The sequence below is a fragment of the Propithecus coquereli genome, unplaced genomic scaffold (genome assembly GCF_000956105.1).
Source record: "Propithecus coquereli isolate 6110/MARCELLA unplaced genomic scaffold, Pcoq_1.0 Scaffold362, whole genome shotgun sequence".
NCBI classification, from domain to species: Eukaryota; Metazoa; Chordata; class Mammalia; order Primates; family Indriidae; genus Propithecus; species Propithecus coquereli.
The window spans coordinates 1482290-1505656 of NW_012149308.1; the positions used below are offsets into that span (position 1 = coordinate 1482290).

Genomic DNA, 23367 nt, shown 5'->3' on the forward strand with positions numbered 1-23367 from the left:
GACAGTGATCTAGTACTTTTGTTCTTACAAAGAAGAAGAATAGGATCAAACATCTTCAAAGGATGGAACACATTCAGACTTTTGCTGGTGGAGAGACCAGAAATTAAATATAAAAACAATGATTAGCATAACACATGTTCAATGGGGAGCTAGGATCAGCTATTTGTACTTGTTACATTTATAAATGGAAACATCTCAAGAATCCAGCTCATTAAAACAAATTTAACAAAGGCAGCTTAGTTTCCCACATAAAGAGGCATTGGAACCAGTATGCTAGCCACATTAATGTGTAAACTCTTATTCTAAACACTCTCCAAATATTTCCGAAAAGGGTGATTCTGATATAGTAAGTGAGGTCAGAGGGCAGAGTAAACCACTTCTTTCTGACAGTGTGCAGGTAGTAAGTAGAGGAATCTGTCCTCTAAAGTTTTTAGTTTCTAACCTAGCAACTGGAAATCCCAGAACTACCACCATCTACAAATATCACCACCATGAACAGATTGCCCTATACCATCATTAAATAGGTGATTTTATAAACACTTGTTATAAAAGTTTATTTATACAGTCTTAATGCCATAATTTTTAATGCTTGCCTAATAAACCATCTAGTAAATATATACAGTCTACTTAACCACTCTCCTATTGCTTAACTTTCAGTTTGTTTTGAAATTTTCCTCACTATAAGTATCACTGAGATGAACATCTTTGCATATAGCAGGCTTTGGTGCTGTGGTCTTTTCCTAAGGATAGCTTCCCAGGAGTGAAATTACTAGAGCAAGTTTAAGGTTCTTGATATGTGTTGGCCAAGTTGCTGTCAGAAAGGCTGTAACAATTTACACTCCCACCAGCAGCATGTGAGGGTGTGCCAATTTCATCATCCTCTCAGCAGAACTGGGTAGTGTGTTGTTTTTCCCATTTGCGAAGTCAGGTGAATAAGAAACACTGTATCAGTACTGAAATAGGAAGTCAGTATGATCCCAATTCAAGCATAGCAACATGGTGAAGAATTCAGAGGGCCAAGGAATGAATTCCAGCTCCACCGCATCAGAGATGGATGACTCTGCAAAATGCACTCATCTATCTAAACCTTAGTTTTCTCATCTTTAAAATGGGGACAAATAATAGTGTCCACCTTATTAGACAATAGAGGCTCAAATATGGCCCTTTTTGTGAAGTGCTTCACATATAGCGGGCATCCAATAAATATTCATCATGTGCAATAGTTCTACACCAGACTAGGAGTTCTGAACCTGGAGTCCATTAATTCTTAGGAGTCTATGAACTTGAATGAGAAAAAATTACATCTTTGTCATCATTAGCCATCATTTGAAATGTAACATTACCTTCAATTAGAAATGTAGGTAACATGCCCTAGTAGTATTCGTGAGACCTGAGACTTTGTCACTAATAGAAATCATAGAGTTTTTCATATCACATTACAGTTCCTACAGAGATCTCAAAATAACTTCTATACCCATCACTACTTCAAAATTATGAGGTTTTTAAACCTGCTGCTTGATCTTATTATGTAAGACATTAGTAAAGCAGCACAGAGATTACTATTACAACTTTAAAAAATATTTTGATAACTATATTGTGATATGAGTCTCCTTTGTAATCTTTTGTATTTAAGCATTTTAGAACATTCTGAGAAGGGGTTCATAGGCTCCTCCACACTGACAAAGGGGTCCCATGGCCCTCATAAAGCTAAGAACTCCCACTCGCAAACTCTTAGATGCTTCACATAGAACATCCTTAACTGCAAACCTAAAATGTTAGTTCCTTCAGTGGGCTTCCAACAGAAAGCTCTCCGTGAACGACAGTGCAATTCCCATCTATAAACAGCTGCCTAGATTCTTTAGGATGGCCCAGGAAAACAGAGCACGTCAGAACCTCGACTCAATTGTCATTGGGTTCAATTATGGCCACTAACCAAGGACACTTAGGTTTTGCTCCTCAGCTGGCTTCTCTGAAGGCTGCCCATGCAAGGTGGCCAAAGGTCCAAGAAGGCCAGGATGGACAAACAAGCCAAGGGGCCTCATTACACCAGCACTTATTTTTATTTGTGGCTAGCACCAAGTGGCCAAAGTTGGTCAACAGCAGCACAGTTCACAAATTAATTCTTTGGAGCAAACACGATATGTACAAGTTTACCCCAGCCAACTTCATAATGAGACTTTTGGCTTGACCTTCCAGAAAACATATTTTATAATGATACGAACATTTAATCAGTCAACGAATGGTCTAGTCAAAAGAGAAGGGGGAAAAAGCATCTAAGGCAGATGGAAGGTGGTTTAATACTACTCAAGATGAACTGATTTCTGAGCACTATCAGAAGAATACACATCTTGATTACTGGCAGAATGTGGTACTTTGGAGCTTGTATCTTGTAATGCAAGTGGGTCGCAAATCCTTACTGAAAACCAAAACTGAAAAAGGACAGAAGATTGGTCCCAAGAAAATTTAGGGAGCAAATGAACAAACATAGGGCAATAATTTTTTTAAAATTATTTAATATGACCATGTATGACAAAGTCAATTTGTTAATATTAAGGAAGAAATTAGAAGTTGACATTACCCCCTAAAAATGATTACAAGGTTTGAGCTTAACAGATAAGATTCTTTGTCTAGCCAGTTATAGGAGAATTTTAAAAATCAGCACACATGCATTGTCTAGGAAAATGAAAGTCTTTTTTCTTGAGATCAATGCAAATAGCATTCTACAATGCTACTTTTCTATAATTATCTGGTCATCAGAGAAACGAATATACCGAAGCTGTATAACAATTTCAACAGGATAATCAGGCTATTGTGCCAGTTAAAGGTAAATGAAGATATCCCTGCTGGAAACATGCCATGTAGTGCTGAGCTACTGTGATAATTGATGTACTTTATTTAAACAACTGCATGGCCACCATAAAGTCACAGAATTGCTTCAGAGCTGGGACAAATCTCAGAAGTCACCTCATTAATTATCTCATTTTATAGAAGAAACCGAGACTCAGTGTAGTTAACCAACTGGCCTTACAGATGACCACGAAGCCAGACAAATCTCAGGCCTTCTCCTTCCTTCCTAAGATTCTTGTCACTAGCTGTCACTTCAGCCTAATTCTGAAATATTCTTAAATAAAGCTGTACAAAATACCCAACACAGATGCGTGAATAGTGAATTTTATGGTATGTGAAATATGTCTCAATTTAAAGAAAATAGATGGGTGTTGTGTATATCAAAGACTTATTCAGTTGGTAGGCAGAACTAAATATTATTTGGTTCCCACATTGGCCCTGTGAAATTTGACATCACCCTTGTGATATTCAAGAGGTACGGAGAAAATTTCATGTACTCCAGGGTACTCCAATTGAAAAGAACAAACAGGAGCAAGACCAAAGTCATGAGTGGATTAATAAAATGTGGTATATGTATACCATGGAGTACTACTCAGCAATAAAAAAAATGATGAACTAACACCTCTTGTATTATCTTGGATGGAGCTGGAGCCCATTCTACTAAGTGAAGTATCACAAGAATGGAAAAATAAGCACCATATGTAGTCACCATTAAATTGATACTAATTGATCAACACTTATGTGCACATACGGAAGTAACATTCACTGGGTGTTGGGCAGGTGGGAGCGGGGAGGAGGGAATGGGTAAATTCACACCTAACAGGTGCGGTGTGCACTGTCTGAGGGATGGGCATGCTTGTAGCCCTGATTTGGGCAGTACAAAGGCAATTTATGTAACCAAAGCGTTTGTACCCCTGTAATAGTCTGAAAAAAAAAAAAAGACCAAGGCATGTAGAAAAAAAGGACAAAAAGACTTTAACAGATAATTTAAGATGAAATAAAAATAACAAAACATAGATATACAAATCAAATGAATAAGTAAAGGGCAGAGGTTTTTACATGATTCATGTTCTGTGTGTAAAATAAAATTCTCCCTCTACCATGGGCTGTAATCTTCTTGTTTGAAATTGAGTCTTTGCTAATAAAAGTGGTGGAAATCTTGATTTTGAACTCAGAAAACCCAAAGAATATGGAAAGGAGAAAAGAAATTTAATTGTCCTTCTGTCAAAGTTTTCCTAAGCAATCTATATCATCTTTGATAATTTTGAATCCCAAGCTACAGCAAAGTAAAGAATTAAGGAAGGCAAGAGAAAAAGAGCAAGAGAAATTCTGTTACCTTGAACTCAAGGCCTAAACATCCCCATGAGCCAGAGGGAAGACTTCCAACATTGAAGGCAATGCTCCCAATATTGCCAATGTCTGTTTCTCAAAGAATTTCCAATTTATTGGGATTATAAAGATAACCATTTTAATAGGAACAATGAGTTTCTTTTAAATCTCATTGAGTTTCCAGAAAAAAAATAATCACCTAGTCCAGTGGTCAAGAACCAGATTAGTTTTTAATAACATGTTTTTTAATAAGGTTTTTAAAAAATAATGTGATCCTAGCTTGGAGATTTAACTATGGTTTTTAAAAAACAACTGAACCCTGGCTTTAGGACATGACAAATGAAAATAAGGTCCAGTGTATTTTTAACAACCCCTTCACCAAATATTGGGTGAACCATCTCATTTTCTCCCAGTAATTCTTCTGGGGGACAAGGAAGGTGCATATCTCCATGTTTCCTCTCTAACAAGGTTGTGAATAGCTTTCAGGTAATCACCCACTAATCCAATGGAAACAATTATTTCTGTGTTTATCTGCCTTGGAGATGCATTTCTTAGTCTTGGAGTATATATGACATATATTTCTCAAATGAAACAATTATAATGTAGTAGACACTCGGGTATGCTGCCTAGAGCCCCATTCAAGAAAGGACATGTTGCCCCAGCTGCTGGGAGCTCTTAAGCTATCAGCCCTTGCTGTCAGTTCTGGAACTTCCTCAGTTGCAGAGAGCATCTCACCCAATGTAACACTCTTTCCAATGATGGACAGATGCAGGAATATAAAGGCTTGGCCATCTCATTCTAATTCGGGACAACTCAGAAAGGCCATTCCAGCTCCAGACCTCCTCAATGGGTCAGCCAAAGCTGACACTGAGCCTGCCTCCCAGCTCCATTTCTCCCTCTTCCCAGTCCTGCCTTATTTACTCCCCTTCCCTAGCATCAGTCCCAAGAGCACAGCTTCATAAACCTCCTGTACCCTAAACTCAAGCCTCAGAGTTTGATTCCAGGGTAAATTCCTCCAAAGTCAGCCATAAGTTTGATGGTATGGCCTTTTTTTTTTTTTTTTTTTTTTGAGACAGTCTCGCTCTGTTGCCTGGGCAGCAACCTCAAACTCCTGGGCTCAAGCAATCCTTCTGCCTCAGCCTCCCGAGTAGCTGGGACTACAGGCATGCGCCACCATGCCTGGCTAATTTTCTTCTATATATTTTTAGTTGACCAGCTAATTTCTTTCTATTTTTAGTAGAGACAGAGTCTTGCTCTTGCTCAGGCTGGTCTCAAACTCCTGACCTCGGGCAATCCTCCCACCTCGGCCTCCCAGAGTGCTAGGATTACAGGCGTGAGCCACCACGCTTGGCCTGTATGGCTATTCTTGTCAAGGAAAATTAAAGCAAATGAAGTTACAGAATACCTATGGACTATGTACACTAGTGATAAACTACTAGGAAGTTCCAAGGTTTAATAGATAAAGTAGATTTGGGGTTGGCTTTATTTTCACTCTTTTGCTTTCATAAAGGTTCATTCAACCTTGACCTGTCATCATGTAAACATATTTTTCAAAGTGATAAAATGTTGAAAGTAGCTATCTTTGTCATTTCTAAAGCAGCAGAAAAATAGCATAAGAATTAAAATGGATGAAAGTAATACAGGAAAAGAAGTAATTTTTATGGAACTCTGACCGAAAACTGAATTACATTTTTTACTCAAATAGTGAATCATAAAGATGCAGTAAGTGTTAAAAAGGTTTTTGTGAAAGTTATAGTCTTCAAAAGTCAACCCTGAAAAGGAAATTAAGTAAACAATTCCATTTACAAGAGTATCCAAAAGAATAAAACACCCAGGAATAAGTTTAACCTTCATCTTTACCAAGGAGATGAAAGACTTGTACACTGAAAACTACAAAACATTGCTGAAAGAAATTAAAGACCTAAATAAATACAAAGACATCCCATGTTCACGGACTGGAAAACTTAATATAGTTACAATGTCAATACGACTCAAAGAAATCTACAGATACAATGCAATCCCTTATCAACATTTAAGGGCTTTTTTCCCTGCAGAAATGGAAAATCTGATCCTCAAATTTATATGGAACTACAAGGGGCCCCAAATGCCAAAACAATGTTGAAAAAGAAGAACAAAGTTGGAGGACTCAACTTCCCAATTTCAAAAATTACTACAAAGCTATAATGATCAAAACAGCATGGTACCAGCATAAGGACAGACATATAGACATACAGGGTAGATCAATGAATAGACATGAGAGCCCAGGAATAAATCCTTACATATATAGTCAGTTGATTATGACAAAGGTGCCAATGGGGATAAGATAGTCTTTTCAAGAAACAGTACTGGGACAACTGAATATCCTCATGCAGAAGAATGAAATTGGACATCTATCTCACACCAAACACAAAAATCAACTCTAAATGGATCAGAGACCTAAATGTAAGAGCAAACACTAAAAAGCTTTTAAAAGAAAACATAGGAGTAATACTTTGTGACCTTGATTTAAGCTAAGAGCTCATAAATATAACACCAAAAACATGATCTATAAAAGAAATAATTGATAAAGCCTCTGAAAAGGCCCTTACTTCCAGAATATATAAAGAACTCTTACAACTCCATAATAACACAACCCAATTAAAAGTGGGCAAAAGATTTCAATAGACATTTCACCAAAGAAGACTACAAATGGCTAATAAGAACATAAAAAGATGCTCAACATCATTAGTCACTAGGGAAATACAAATGAAAACCACACTGAGATATCACTTCATACTCACTAGAGTAGGTATAATAAAAAGACAGACAATACCAAGTATTGGTGAGGATGTGAAGAAACTGGGCCTCTTACTACTGGTGGAAATGTAAAATGGTACAGCCACTTTAGAATCATTATCTTAAGAAGTTAAAGGTATATTTACCCTATGCTTCAACAATTCCATTCCTAGGTATATACCCAAGAGTAATGAAAACATACAAAGACTCGTACTCAAATGTTGACAGTGGCATTATTCATAATAGCCAAGAAGTGGACACAATCGAAATGTCCATCAACTGGGAGATGGATGAAATGTGGAACACCCATACAGTAGAATACCACTGAGCAATAAAAAGGAAAGAACTATTGATCCATGCTACGTCATAAATGAACTTCAAAACATCATGCTAAGTGAAAGAAAGCAGATGCTTAAGATCACATATACTATCATTCCACTCATATGAAAAAAGTTCTGAAAAGGCAAATCTAAAAGACATAAAGCAGATTAGTAGGTACTTGGGACGGGAACTGGGATTATCTGCAAATAAACATTTTTTGGGGTGATGGAAATGCTCTAAAATCAGATTGTGGTATACAACCTACAATTGGCTGCATGGCTCTATAAATTATTAAGTCATTGGGCCAGGCACAGTGGCTCATGTCTGTAATCCCAGCACTTTGGGAAGCCGAAGCAGGAGGTTTGCTTGAGCCCAGGAGTTTGAGACCAGCTTGGGCAACATAGTGAGACCTCATCTCTATAAAAGATACGAAAATTATCCAGTCATGGTGGTGCGTGCCTGTAGTCCTAGCTACTTGGGAGGCTGAGGTAGGAAGATTGCTGGAGCCCAGAAGTTCAAGGCTTCAGTGAGCTATTATGGCACCACTGCACTCCAGCCTGGGTGTCAGAGCGAGACCCTGTCTCAAAAAAAAAAAAGAAAAAAGAAAAAAGAAAGAAAGAAAAGTAATTGAATTATGTGTGCTTAAATCAGGTGAATTTTATGGTATGTAAGTTATACCTAAATAAGGTATCTTTAAAAAAACAAAGCCAGAACACAAGAATATGAGCATCATCTGTAAAAGAGGTGAGTATAAAAGGTGATACCACATTTCTAGAAAGCAAAGGAGCCCAGAATGGCTGTGAGTGGTCTAGTCTGAAACCCAGAGACCAGCTTCCCATCCTTTACATCCCTGCAAAGAAATGCCCCTCCAGAAATGGAAACAAGTGTGCCCACTCCTCTGACAAGTGAAGCCGAATTCAATATGTCATCAGGCACAACTCTAGAAACATCATATGACTCCCTGAAGACAGATCTCAGAGCATCTTAGCTTTCACATATTCATAAATCACTTTGAACATCTGGGTGCATGTTCAGGGTGTGGCATTTCATCTGTACCCCTGTCACAAGACTTTATAGGTCACTATGATTACACTGTATGTTTAAATCTTTCTAAAATGATCACAAACCCACAATTATACCAGATTCTCTCCAAATCTCTGGGATCATATGATCCAGGCCTCCGATTCCAGTGTTATCCCAATCCACATGTAGGAGATAAGTGAGCAACCTCTCCTTAGAGTCACTCAATTTACTTTGGCATTCTATTTTAATGTTTAATCACCATTAGTTGCAAGATGTCCATTCTGCTGACCCAAACCATTTTTCTGTTTGCCCTACTTCCAGCCCATCTGGACTGGAAAAAGTAACTCTCTCCTTACTTTCAGAAAGAAGATAACACTTGAAGATAACCACTAATGGTACCTCTCAAGGTTTATTTCCCTTCAGCCTTTCCACTTAGGTGCTATTTTCTACGCTTCAAGTCACTTAGGATCCTTTTTGTTATTCTTCTGAATGCTTTAAATTTTCACATCTTGCCAAGAATGACAACAAATACTGAGCACTGAATTCTACCATAATGCCAAATATAGCAGAGAGATTAGTTGCCAAATCCTTTAGAATAAGATTATTACTAAAAACAAACAAACAAACCAACAATACCTAGGCAGAATGGTGTCAAGGTATGCTCAGAATTACTAGGAATTCCTGGGTGTTTAGAAGAAGGGAGAATGTGCTAGAAGGGAGGGTATGTAGTGGAATTGCAACAGAATAATACTAAGTCTCCTGGAGGACAGAATATTTCTAAGTGCTGACACTCCCAACACCCAGGAGTGGAAAAAGAACACGAGTTGTCTCCCTTGCTCCTTGCCTTAATGTAACTTGTTTTAAGGAATAAGTGTTTCATAGACATTCTTGCATTAAATCTAAGTTGCATCTTTTTGCTTGTGCAACAAACATGGAACCACAAATGTTGAATGCTGGAAGGTATTTATGAGCAAAACAACTTAGCTCAACATTTTTCATTTTACTGCTGAGGATACTGAGGCCTGGGCAGGGGTGGAGCAACTGCCCAGTGTTCTTAGAGCAGGGCTGCAGCTACCAAGGCACCTCAGGCCCAATCTACTTCGACTGCTCCCCCGTTTCTCCACGAACGAGGTCATTAAAAAAAAAAAAAACCCAAGATCTAGAAAGAACAGGAAAGACACCCATAAGTGGACAACAACAGTATGTAAATGGGACAAAATGAAGTCATGCATTGTTCCATCTCTTTTCCAAGAGGAACTGAAAACCACCCTGATGCCTTCTTTTACAGGCCTGCTTGTTAAATCCATGCTTCAAGAGTAATCACATAAACTATACCACTTGCTTTGTTTCTGGAACTTCTACCTCAGGTGAGGATTTCTGTCAGGGTCCTGGGGAAGCTTGGGTCCCCAAAGTTGCAGGTTAGGGCCTTCTGCCAAGGGCTAAAGTCACACAAAGCTCCTGCTCCCCTATGGAGGGCTTCACCTCCTGGGCTCTTTTCTCTTTCTCCCTCTAGGAACTCTAATTGGAATAGAAAGAGTCAGTAGGCCCTTCCCTTCTAGAAGGTCCAGTGGGCAAGGAGCCTGAGGCCCCAAAGAGAGGAAGCAAGGACCTGTCCTGAGTCTACATCGTGGTTTCTCAAACCACAATGCCATAGGTCTGGGGGTGGAGGGCGGGTGCGGTGGGCAGCTTGAGGTGCAGTCAAGGGTACAAGATAACCTTGGAACCACTTCCAAGGACATGATCTTATTTAAATGGTTTTAGGGTGGTGGTTTCATTGTGCTATTCAAACCAACATGGCAAGAAAACTAAGTCACTGCAGAAACTTTTAAACCAAATCAGTAGACTTCAGTACATGAACAGAACAGAAGGAAGTAGAATTCTGCCCCACTTCTTTTCAGCTTGTGGCAGGGAACTTCAGGCTAGCCCCCACATTAACTGAGGCACAAGTTCACATTCCTCTATCATTAGGGAAACTGGTGAGGAAGTATGGGAGATGCTGGCTCCAGCAAAAAAAGACTCTTGGTGGTCCATAGGAATACCGAACCAACTCAGAAGGAGATAGGCAGGTGGTTCCAGTGCAAAGGCCTAGTTAGTAATGAAGAATATACACTGTCTTGCCTGACACCTTGCTTTCTGCCCATACCCTCAATGGCTGAGTGGGGCCTGGGCTAGCTGGTAGGTTGAGGGATAGGGAGTTTCTAGCTGCCCTCCTTAAAAAACACAACCAACAGGCATTATTAGAAGTCATCTTGATACCTGTGTGATTTTCAGGCAAGCATTTTATAAATTTATTTACAAGGCTAAAAATCTGAAAATGTAATACTTACTGTGTTCTTCTGAGTTACCATATCCTGAAAAGAAAAAGAAAAGATGAATATAGATTTTTTCAAAACAGTTAATTCCCATAAGCATTGGCCAGCAACCCCCATCATCCAGCACCTACCTTAGAGCAAGAATTAATCACTTGAAACTTCCCTCTAAAGGGTATATGCATACACAAAGAGTGCAATGCGCACCACCTGAAGAATGGACATATTTGAAACTTGGACTTGAGGGGGGGCAAGGGCAACATACGTAACCTAAACATCTGTATCCCTATAATATGCTGAAATAAAAAAAAAAAAAGCTTCAAATAGAATGAACCTCTGAGAAGTGTAAAATTCATATTCCATGGAAAATTGATCATAACTGGTTAGCTTTGGAACTATTAGAGGGCACTTATGCTTATAAGGATTTTCCCAGGGCAGTGCCAATTCTTTTGCCCAAAAGATTTTAAGATTTAAGTTTGGGGCACTGAGTGCCCTGCATCTCACCTTCCCAGAGAAGCACCTGGGAAGTGCTGTGCTATCCTCAGGTCTGGAGCCATTTCTTGAAAAGATCAATGCGAAGGCTATACCACAGTTAGCCTTCCTATAGAAGGGGTGGTATTGGTAGGATTCCTGACACCCCACTCAAACTGTCTAAGAATCTTCAAATTCAGTGATGACAATTTTAGTCAGTTAACTTAGCATGATAGTTATGCAGCCCTTAACTATATCATTTATGCACTGAAAAACAACAGTTCTGGGGGGGAAAAACATAATTAAGCAGCTGCCCCGTAAAACATGTTTTATACACTCTGAGATTTCTATTTTCTGATAACAAGTGCAGGCTGCTTCTTCTGATGTTAGATATAACTGACTACCCATTTCCATTTTAGGAAATATCTTCCCATATCATTAAAAATTAAAACTTATCTAGGTCATAGGACTTTCCGGAGGACTTTGCTAAGGCACAGTTGAAGGAAAAAATGTATTGAATTGGAAAAAAATACATTCTAATTTCATGTTTCTCATTACAATATAGGTTAGTAATCTATACTTTCATACTTTTTAAATTCTAAATATTTCTAAGGATAACTATCTTAGTGAAAATATCTAAAGTAATTTAGATTGGTTTATAGTCTTTGGCAAACTATTTTACAATGTAAACTACACTAATCAAACTGTTTATTCTTCCACTGTCATATGAATGACTTCTTAAAATACAGTATTGTGCTGTCATTACAGAGTACACATTTATGTAAAGTATACATGATGTTTAACACATACAGGTTACACATCTGAAACAGGTGGTATTTCTACCAGGAAATAATCTCAAATCATTACAGAACCCAGAAAACCTGGTTAATATTAAACCTCAAGAAACACAAACAAATATGTCCAACTTTGGTATATGACTATACTACTATATATTAGTGATTCCTTTTTTTTTTTTTTTTTTTTTTGAGACAGAGTCTCACTTTGTTGCCCTGGCTAGATTGAGTGCTGTGGCATCCAGCTCACAGCAACCTCAAACTCCTGGGCTCAAGCAATCCTACTGCCTCAGCCTCCCAAGTAGCTGGGACTACAGGCATGCGCCACCATGCCCGGCTAATTTTTTCTATATATTTTTAGCTGTCCAATTAATTTCTTTCTATTTTTGGTAGAGACGGGGTCTCGCTCTTGCTCAGGCTGGTCTCGAACTCCTGAGCTCAAACAATCCGCCCGCCTCGGCCTCCCAGAGTGCTAGGATTACAGGCGTGAGCCACCGCGCCCAGCCTAGTGATTCTTAATACTGAAGGAGTTGGACATTTAGAAACGATGTCTGTGAAGACTGACTCTCTAAAGCATTGGTTCTCAGCCCTGGCTGCACATCTGGGAGGTTTAAAAAAAAAATCCCCATGCCTGGGCCCTGCTCCCCAGAGATTACGATGTAACAGGTCTGGGGTGTGGCCTGGGTATGGGATATTTACAAGTTCTCCAGGTGATTCTGAAGTGCAGTCAGGGTTGAGAAGCACTGCTGTAAAGAAAACTAACCCGTTATTCCTAAAACGATTTAACACAGACCAGGATTTTCTATGATATTCAACAGCATTAATATCGGCCAAATTTTGGAATAACTCACGTTAGACATTTATATTTTACAAATATAAACATTTTTTAAAAGTTATCCAAAAAAAGCTTATATCAAACTTACAAATTCATTTTAGAAATTCTCAATAATTACTGTGCAGGAACACACAAGTTTTCAGTTTTGCTTTGCTTTCAGACTGGGAGAAAATAACAGATTAAATACTAATTGTGTCTATGCTAAAATTTTCTGCCCATTTTGGTCACTGTTAAATGCCTTCATGTTATTATCCGAGTTGAGAACTGATTTTTATAATATGTAGGCTTGGATCAAATTGCCCATGAAAGGATTCAGAGTGATATGGTTGCTTCAGTGGAAACTAACAGGAGTTTTTGCCTCTGCTTCCCTAGCGAGCCTGGAAATGCTCAAGTTGCCTGCAAATGCATGACTGTAGCATAGATGCTCATACAGTGGCCAGGAAGTCATCTGTGTGAACTAGAACCTACGGTGGGAAGGAAGGAATCGCACAAACAAGTCTTTATTTGTTTTTCTCCAACCTTGTGTGCTACAGAACATTTCAGCTGGACGTGTAATTCTGCTTTCCCAAAATGAAGTATTCAGGAGCAGGTAAACAATACCCTTTACCTTCAATGAGAGAGCAGTGTCAGCATCAGTGTCGTGGTACAGGATCACGTTATTGGCCATGTCAAAGCTTTCACGGACTCCGAGGTGGTAGAAGAGGGAAGGCTGTCTGGAGACATCGCTCATGTCCACCACGGCAACATCTGTGATGAACAAGAACAGGACAGAATGGGAGGAAATGGTCTGTTCTACTTAACTTACTTGCAGATGATCACCAACGGGGAGCTATGGCAATCGGTATTTCTGCCATCAGCCTTTTAGGTAAAGCAGAAGTGAGGAATGATTTGATTAAAATTACCCCATGAACTATAGAAGAAAAACGGTAAGAATAAAAAAAAAAATCCACAAACCTCTTCTTTCTTCAAAGTGCTGGGAATATAGCCTCACTTAGAACTTGCTGATGGATTTATTTTTAATGTTACCTTTGTTATGAGATATATCTCATATCCAAAAAATATATTTAGCCTATATATGGAGTATGAAGTATAACGAAAAACCACGCATCCAACATGCAGCCCAAGTCACAGAGTGTTACCTGCACCGTCAGAGTCCCATGTACCCATCCCTGATCACATCTCCCTCCGGCCCAGAGAAAAACTCTATCTTGATCTCTGTATTTATCATTCCCGTGCACACATTTGTGTGTGTGCATGTGCTATAGATTGAATGTTTGTGTTCCCTCAAAATTTGTGTGTTGAAACCTAACCCCCAATGTAATGGTATTGGGAGGAGGGGCCTTTTTGAGGTGATTAGGTCATGAGGGTGGAGCCCTTATGAATGGGATTAGTGCCCCTATAAAAGAAACCACAGAGAGCTGCCTTGTCCCTTCCACCACACGAGCACACAGCAAGACGGCCTCGTCCACGAACTAGGAAGCAGGCACTCATCAGACACCAAATCTGCTGGCACCTTGATCTTGGACTTGCTAGCCTCCAGAACTGTAATAAATTTCTGTTGTTTATAAGCCACACCCAGGCTAGGGTATTCTATTACAGCAGTCTGAACAGACTAAGACAACACATATAGGCATATTACATATATGTATGAATTCCTAAACAGTATGTTTTTTAGTTTTGCATGTCTTTGAACTTTATATCAATAGTATCACACTGTACATATTCTTCAACTTGCTATTTTTGGGGGGAATCAAACAAATTGGAAGGCCAAACCCAAGTCAAGCAATTTCAACTCCGGAAAAGAATCCGGTAAGAGAACAACAAAACAAAAATTTTTTTATCCATCCTATCCATGGAGATTTTATTCATTTTTTTCTTTTTCCTATTTAAAACTGCTACAATAAACACTCCTGTCATAGCTCCTAGTTCACATGTCCATCAACTTGACAATATAAAATGCCCCATGGAGTTGTGCCCTGTAGAAGAGACCTATTCAAAACACAGGAGCGCCAGGTGCGGTGGCTCACATCTGTGATCCTAGTACTTTGGGAGGCTGAAGCAGGAGGATCACTGGAGGCCAGGAGTTCAACACCAGCCCAGGCAACAAGTTAGACCCTATCTCTACAAAAAAAAAAAAATTAACTGGTTATGGGGGTGCATGCCTATAGTCCCAGCTACTCGGGAGGCTGAGGTGGAAGGATCACTTGAGCCTAGGAGTCTGAGGTTGCACTGAGCTATGATCCCAGAGAAGCAACTTATTGCACCTATAATAAGCATGTTTAACTATGCCTAGTAGTACTGGACACCATTTCAGATGAGATTGGGCACATTCAGGGTGGTATAGCTGTAGACTGGACACCATTTCAAAACTCATAAGAGCTTCCTCATCATGTGCGGTAGAGATATAGGAATGTGGTGTCCAAATTTATGCTTGCACTGCTGTGACTCATAGGAAGTCACTGAAAATCCTGACGAAACAGAACAGAGGCAAGTCAAACGGGGGAATGAAGAAACAAGGCCCCAGGCAGAAGCCACATTAACACCAGGCACCACTGGCTCTGTACAGGGGTACTGGGAGACCTGAGGCCAAGTGTCCCCAAGCCCTGGGGTGGGCCTTTTATTTTCTTATTTATTGACTGCCTGCTATGTACAAACAGTGCATAATCCCTTTTCTCAAAAGAACCCTACAATACCATACAGGTAACCAAAAGGAAGTGGATGGCTGGAATCACCGTGAAGAGGGCTGAAGTGAGGGAGACACGGCGATGGAGGAACCCCCCAGGAAGGCACCTAACTCACACTTGGGTGGAGGGCAATCAGGGAAGGCCTGGAGGAAATGATGATGTCCGTGACCTCAGAAGCCGTAAGAGTTAGGCAGGCAAATCGGGGTGAGGATGAGGGGATGAGAGGAAAGGAAAGAGTGGTGTAGGAAGAGAAGACAGCAAGAACAAAGGGCCAGAGGCAAGACAGAGTGTGTTAGGCCCACTGCAAATCATTTCCTGGGGCCAGAACACCCTAGGAGATGAACCTGGAAGGGTTAGTAGGTACCAGGAAGTAAAGGAGTCTCAAGGCCATGTTAAGAGGGCTGGACTCTACCTTGGGGCAATGGGAAACCCACGGTGGGTTTTTTTTTTTTTTTAACATTTTATTATGTAGAACTACAAATATATATACAAAGTAGACAGATATAATGAAACCCACATACACTTAAACAATTATCAACTCACAGCCAGCCTTGTTTCATCTCTGCTGCCATCCATACCACCCCCCTTCCGTATTATTTTGAAGTAAGTCCTACCAGACATATCATTTCATCCTCAAATATTTCAGGATATGTCACTGAAAGATGAGAACTGAAAGAATAAAAATAACCATAGTGTCAACGTCTCACCTAAAAATATCCTTAAATAATCATGAGGGCTTTTAACAGGAGACTATCATATTCGAATTCACTCTTTAGAGGTTATTGCTAACAAAAAGACAAACGTATACGCTGAGGAAACATCTTACAGCTCAGCCTGATCAATTTTATCTCAAGTGGATAATTCTGCTCCCCACGGGCATTTGCTTGGAGTCAAAATAACACTACAGCTGAGTAAATTACACATTCTGCCTATATGACTGTTTCCTGGACTCTGTCACCTACCCAAAGTACAAATTATATGTTTCATAGTAATGCTACTAAAAAACGGCAACAGAGATGCCAATTCCAAGGCTATGGTGACTGCTATAATTAGTTAATAAAGGAAAGGAAGCTACTGGAAGATGACAGAGGAGAGTAGTGGAAACGGGCAGAGGGCAGGAGTGAAGGACCACAGCCCATGTTCGTAGCCAACCTGGAACTTGGCAGAGGAGATTCTTGCCAAAATTAAGTTTTCATCTGGTGACATAGTTCTTCCCTTCCTTTGCCTTCTCAGCATTCTGTGCTGGGACGCACTGGCATCTCCACCTTTACAAAGAGGCCCCTCTGTAGTTCCACCAAGGCTTGGGAGATAGACTATTCAGTGCCAATTAAAACAGGACAGATTAATACTGCTACTAAAAAAAAAAATTCTGAGCAATTCACGTTCAACAGGAAAACTGCCTCAAATCTAAAGTCGAAATTTTTGCCTGACATTTGTCACTCGGGCCAGTAGACTCAGTTCACTTTGAGAATTTAAAACAATATTCAACTGGCTTATTTTCAGAGCTTCTAAGATACCAATTTAGCATCCAATTTATAAATGCTGATTGTGATAAAACACTGAACCAGAATTTTTATTAAATACCAAGAATCAAGTGGTTTTTTCTTCTTCGAAGAGCGCACCAGTTACCCAAAAGCACTCATCATCACCATGGTCACATGCTTTGTCATTTATAAAACACTTCCACAGATATATCAGCTGAATTTCAGAGCAACCCTTGGAGACAGGCAGGGCAAGTACTGGCTTCACCTCGCAGGTGGGGAAATGAAGCACAAAGAGGTTAATAGACTTGCCCAGTGTCACTAGGTTAGGGCATGAAGAGTTGGGGCTTGAATTCAGTTTCCTGACCCCAATCACCCATGAGGCTCAGTACGTTCCTGACTCTAAATTTCAATTTTCTAAAACTGAACCACCTGGGGGCAAAACAATTTGTGTAACAGGCTAAATCTTGAGCAAACAGATCGCAGATAAAAAGGAAGAGATAAAATTCAGATTTTCATTCCCAAATGCACCCTGTGTTCCTAGCAACCATTACCAGTTCCAACTGACAGGCCAGCCTCAGGGAAAAAGTCTGTATCGTATAAACCATCATCTGCCTTGATCGTGAGGCAGGCACACACACCCACCCTAGCTATCTTGGTTTAACAAACTTTAAGAACTGATACTGGGTGTGGTGGCATGAGCCTATAGTCCCACCTACCCAGGAGACTGAGGTGAAGGACTGCTTGAGCCTAGTAGTTTGAGTCCAGCCTGGGCAATATAAGGAAATCCCATCTCTTTAAAAAAAAAGTTCCAGTTAAAATCTACACTTAGCAGGAAAATGAACTTAAAATCAAAGTACTCTCAAGTTATTTAACAATCAATTACAGTGATCTCAAAATATGCTAGTATGAAATGAGAAAGATGAATGATATATAGGATTTTAGTTCATTAAAAACTTTTGAAGGTTATTTTTGTTAAATGTTTTATAGGTAATAAATAAAACTCTTTTTCTAGTGTGGTTTAAAAGTATCTGATTTCTGAAGCCAAGCATTAGTCAACAAAACGATATGATGGCGAATGATTTACCATATAGTAATTCCGTGATCGTACTGGCTCATGTCAGTCTTTAAATATAGTCCAGGTTATCCGTAAGCCTATCCTACTTCCAGCAGCAAAAAAGAAATTATATACGTAAGTAAGACTGGTTTTGTCTAAATGAAAAGAGCTAGATTTTAGAATAAGTTTTCCGCCAAACACTTTTGTAAAAAAAAAAAAAAATTCCTGCATTTACTGGATAGAAAGTACCTCTCTTAACTCCTACCATAATTTAGATCTTATTTCATCCACTGCCACTCATTTCCAACATATTTCGGGTCAGGTCAATGGAAAGAACGTAATGAGGTGTCATTTAAATCTTATTTTCCAATATCGTAAGAAGGAGCCAACCTGACAATTCAGTGTTGGGAGGTGAGCAAGTCCTTACCAAGTGCCACGTTGGGTGGGTACTAGTTGCTTGGGGCATCAAGTTTTAACTAAGGAGGGGAAGAGTGAGGACACTGGGAAACTATCTGGTCTCCTATCTTTTGCTTCCCAGTATCTAATCTTTTGTAAGAATGACCAAAAATAAATCCTTTTTATAACTATATAACTGACTGCAAATAAAACATGTCATCTATAAGCCAACTACATTTATTCACTAAGGTGAAGGGACTCATTGGGCTCAATTCAGACCACTTGCAGTGAAATATTTGCAACACGCAGTATAGCATTTCAACCGCTTTATCTTTTGCACATACACATTGTTCTTCCAGCTAACAACACAGAACAAGTGCGCAGCACTACCCTGAAAGCTAGATTGCATTCATCACTTTACATGGTATTAACATCACCATCATCCACACTGTCACACTTCACGGTTCCAACTCTGGGTTTCCTGCCAGTATGTGAGCACACCACCTCAATATTTTCATCTTCATCACCTGAAGGGTCCTCTTCAGCTTCCTGCAACCCTTTTGCAAAGGGGTTGCTTTGACATGACTCTCTTTGGCAAACTTCTGTTGACATATTCTTAGAAGCCTTTTTTAAAATTTTTTTTTAAGGCTGGTCAAGCGAAGCAGTGGGAACAGAGTAAAAGCCAGCAGATAACAATCTCTTCTTTCAAAAGGTCCATATCACACGCCACCATCGAGATGTGCGCAATTTTATAGTTTGAGCAGAGATTGATGAGCTGCTGCCACACACTGCAAATGCTGAGAAGGGTACTACTGAGCTTTTCTGTGATCGTGGCAAAATTGTAGGAAATAGCCTCTGCATTTCTTTCTTTCTTCTTCTTCTTCTTTTTTTTACTTACTTTTATTTTTACTTCAGGATATTGTGAGGGCACAAACATTTTGGTTACATTTTATGTCTTTGCCTCACCCAAGCGAGGATTAGAGGCATGCCCTTATTTGTTCTCTAATTGTCTCACTAAAATGAAGGAGAGTCAACCTAAGAGGACCATGGCTTTTACATATATTTCACCAACAATAGTACCCTCTTTCTTAACAAAATCAACTGCTCCTTAAAGATCATCACTAAGCATCAGGACTTTTGCACGACTGCTGATTTCACCCATTCCGTGCCCTGTTTCCTCAGTGGTGTCTGTCCCCACAGTCTATGGAGGGAACCGAGTTCCTTTGGTCATGGTGGTGGTGGTGACTCATTGCTGGATACAGAGCCATCTTTCTTTGTCCTTACCCCTTCTCAGTTCCTTTTCTTTTTTTTCATGTACCAATTTCCTTTTTCTTAGGCGGTCCGGTCCTTTGAGAATGAATGTGCAGAGTTCATGATTTGCATCAAGCATGCCTCAATAGCCATAGGATTTACAAAAACTATTTGCTTCTTAAGAATGAATGACAAGCAACTTGGATGTAGGACTCTCATCCTTAGAATAGAGAACACATTTTTTAACAAACCCATCCAACAAGTCTGAAACTTTAGCCTTGTGAGATCCAATGGCAATCCAATAGTCACTCTACCATCAAAATGGGCTTTGCTCCCAGCTCAACCAAAATATTTGATGGGCTCCACTGGAGGCCAATTAAGCACCTTTATGATATCAACAATTTCTATTTCCTTTTGTTCCACTTATTCTACTTCTTTTGCTGTCAACCTTAATGGTCATACAAGGAATCTTGTATGGATAGAACTGGTCTGATGCAATGCAGCTGGCATTGAGGACATTTTAGTGTATAAGTAGGCTATATCAATAAGATGCAGAGATATTTTATTATATTCTGGTTACTACTGTTGCACAAAACACCTCAAAATTTAATGGTACAAATTTGAGTTCTGGTTCCAAATAAGACAGAATAAATGCATTCTGCCCTATCTCTTCCTGAATGCAGCTATAAAATCTAGATAGAATGGATGGAACAGCTATTTCAGGAATGCAAAAAGTAGATGGTAGCAAGCAGACTGGGAAAGACGACCAGATTTCAAAGTACCATCAAACCAATGGCAAGTTTCCCACTTTCCCCCAGTTTTCTCAGCCTGGACTAAAGGCAGCCTAAAACCCAGAGTGGGTGGCTGGGTATGGATAGAGAGCACCAGGAGGCACCCTCGAGTGCTGGCCCAAGGAGCAGGAAAGGGACCTTCTACTGCTCAGAGGAGTGAGGGAAATTCTCGAACCTTTTCTTTTTCCTAGGCTCTCTTGTAGTCCAAGACCCCTGTAATCCCACAGTGATGACAGCAGATACAGTCAGTGGCAGCAGGGTCCCAGGTGCTTGGAACTCTGAGAGAGGGGAACCTTTTTTTCTAATTGGAGGAGCTATAGTCCCAAGAGGGTAGGGTGACCCTCTATGGCTTTTTACTTGTCTCTCAACACCTGGCCTCAGACATGGGCATAGTTATGGGCAGCGTGAGGCAGAGTGGGACAACTAAAGCCCCAGCTTTCTGGCCACAGAACTGCCAAAGGAAGCCCCAGTAAACCGGAAAGTACAATGGAGATTGTAGAGAGGGAGGAACTTTGGAAAACCAGCCCCCCAAATTGTTTATGAATTCCTGGGCTCCCCCACCCCAAGCTATGAAAGCGTGAATCTGATCCAAAACAGAAGACCAGAGACTTTGAGAGCAGATAGACCACCATCCAGGGCCCAGGCTGGCCACTGGGTGTTACACACATGGGTCAAATCTGAAGAGCACTGAAAGGTTTTGAAATCAGAACTGATGGTACGACTGAAACAGAATTTGGCAATAGCAAAAACAAAGAAAATAGACACCCAGTGTCCCTCAAAAAGGGATTGGTAAAATAAATGATGATACATCCACCCAATGAAGTACTAACCAGATATGAAGAAGAATAGAGAAGATTCCCATGTATCGATTAGAAAATACATCCAGGCAAAACTTAACTGAAAAAAGGAAGGGGTGGCTGGTATTTTTTGAATAAGAAAGGGAGAATAAGACTGTATATTTATATGTGCTCTCATTTACATAAAGCAGGAGTAGGCAAGCTTTCTCTGTAAAGGGCCACAGAAATATTTTCAGCTTTTCAGGCCAAACAATCCCTGTCATTATAGCCTGAAAGTGGCCATAGATGAATGGGTATGGATGTGTTTCAATAAAGCTTTATTTATAAAATAAAGGCAGCTGGCCTGCACATTGTAGCTTTCTAGCACCTGACATAAAGAGACACCTAAGGACAAATAAACTAAGAAAAATTTAGGGGGAATGGCATAGATGGGATGAAAGAAAAACAGATAAATTGGACTTTATCAAAATTAAACATTTCTGTGCTTTGAAGGACAACATCAAGAAAGTTAAAATATAACCCATAGAATGGGAAGAACATTTGAAGATCACATATCTGACAAGGGACTTGTGTCTAGAATATATAAAGAATTCTTACGACTCGGCAATAAGACAACTCAACCTAAGAAATGGGCAAAGAATTTGAATAGACATTTCTCCAAAGACAATAAACGAATGGCCAATAATCACATGAAAAGATACTCAATATCCTTAGTTATCAGGAAAAAACACTTCAGATCCCCTAAGATGGCTATAACAAATACAGACAGACAATAACAAGTGTCAGCAATGATATGGAGAAACTGGAACCCTTACCATTCATTGCTGGTAGTAATGTAAAATGGTGCAGCTGCTTTGAAAACAATTTGACAGTTCCTCAAATGGTTAACATAAAGTGGAAATAACCCAAATGTCCATCCATGGATGAATGAGTAGACAAAATGTGATATATACATACAATGCGATATTATTCAGCCTTACAGAGGATATTTTGACACATGCTACAACATGCATGAACCTTGAGGACATTATGCTAAGTGAAAGAAACTAAACAGAAAAAGACAGATACAGGCAGTCCCCAGGTCACAGATGACCCAGTTACAGCATTCCATACTTGCCAACAGGCTCCCAAGGTTCCCCATAAGGATAATTCATAATTAAATAATTCAGGAAGTAGTTTCTTTCGTGTATGTAAACAAACCCGCAGGCACAAGCAGTGCGTTGGCGCAGCATCTTTGAGCTAACAGCTAGTCTTGTGGATAGAGGAGCAGCTGACAGAACACAAAGAATCAGAAGATGCAGGCCCAAGAAAGTTTACGAGAAAAGAATTAGCTGAAGCCTTTCGTCTCACTGAAGCAGGATTTGCTAAGCTTGAGGAGCAAGACCCTAACATTGCACAGTTTACAAAGGTTTACTGTGCGGTTAGTGAGAACATCAGCTGCTACAAGGCCATTTACGGTGAAAAAGAGAAAAAGGCTGTGCAGACACCCTAGATACCTTTTTCAAGAAACCAACTTCAGTGATAAGGTCCCTCCTCCAGCAGCAGAATCAAACCCTGATCCTCCAGCCCCCGCTCCACCCCCGTCATCACCTTCCGATTCACATCAGCTGCCTGCTTGCCTCAAAAACGCCTCTTCCAGTAAGCAAGACATCGATGCAACATTAGGTGAGTGTCAACCTTTAATATTATATTTTGAAATTTCTCCTAAACTTTTAGTGTGTGTTTGTTTTCATGTTCTATTTGTTTGAATTAAAAGAATGAGCACAATAGTTTCTGTAATTTATTATTACAGTACAGGGGTATATTATTATTACATAATTACACTGTATTACCACATGAGCCATTATATCATTATTACCGTATATGCACCGTTCATCAGGGATCAGAGTTACAGACACATCCGATCTAAAGACATTCTCAGGAATGTATCTTGTCTGTAACCCGGGGACTGCCTGTACTACATGATTCCACTTATGAAGTATCTAGAGTAGCTAAATTCATAGACACAGAGAGTAGAATGGTGGTTGCCAGGGGCTGGGAGGAGAGGGAAATAGGGAAGAGTTCTTTAATGGGTACAAAGTTTTAATTTTTCAAGATAAGAGTTCTAGAGATTGGTTGCACACCAATGTGGAAGACTTAATGCTACTGAACTGTACACTTAGAAATGGTGAAAGTGGTAAATTTTACGTTAAGCATTTTTTACAAT

At 39.8% G+C, this 23367-nt stretch overlaps 1 protein-coding gene across 1 annotated transcript in view; it reads right to left on the reverse strand.

Moving 5' to 3' along the window:
• The window catches only part of MAP3K15 (mitogen-activated protein kinase kinase kinase 15), a 130909-nt gene that overhangs the window by 95694 nt on the left and 11848 nt on the right, over positions 1 to 23367 (reverse strand). The window contains exons 2-3 of the mRNA XM_012651700.1: positions 13312 to 13451; positions 10623 to 10646 (exon numbers count right to left, since the gene is read on the reverse strand). Coding sequence (XP_012507154.1) covers positions 10623 to 10646; positions 13312 to 13451 — 164 coding nt within the window. The remainder of the gene's footprint in view (positions 1 to 10622; positions 10647 to 13311; positions 13452 to 23367) is intronic.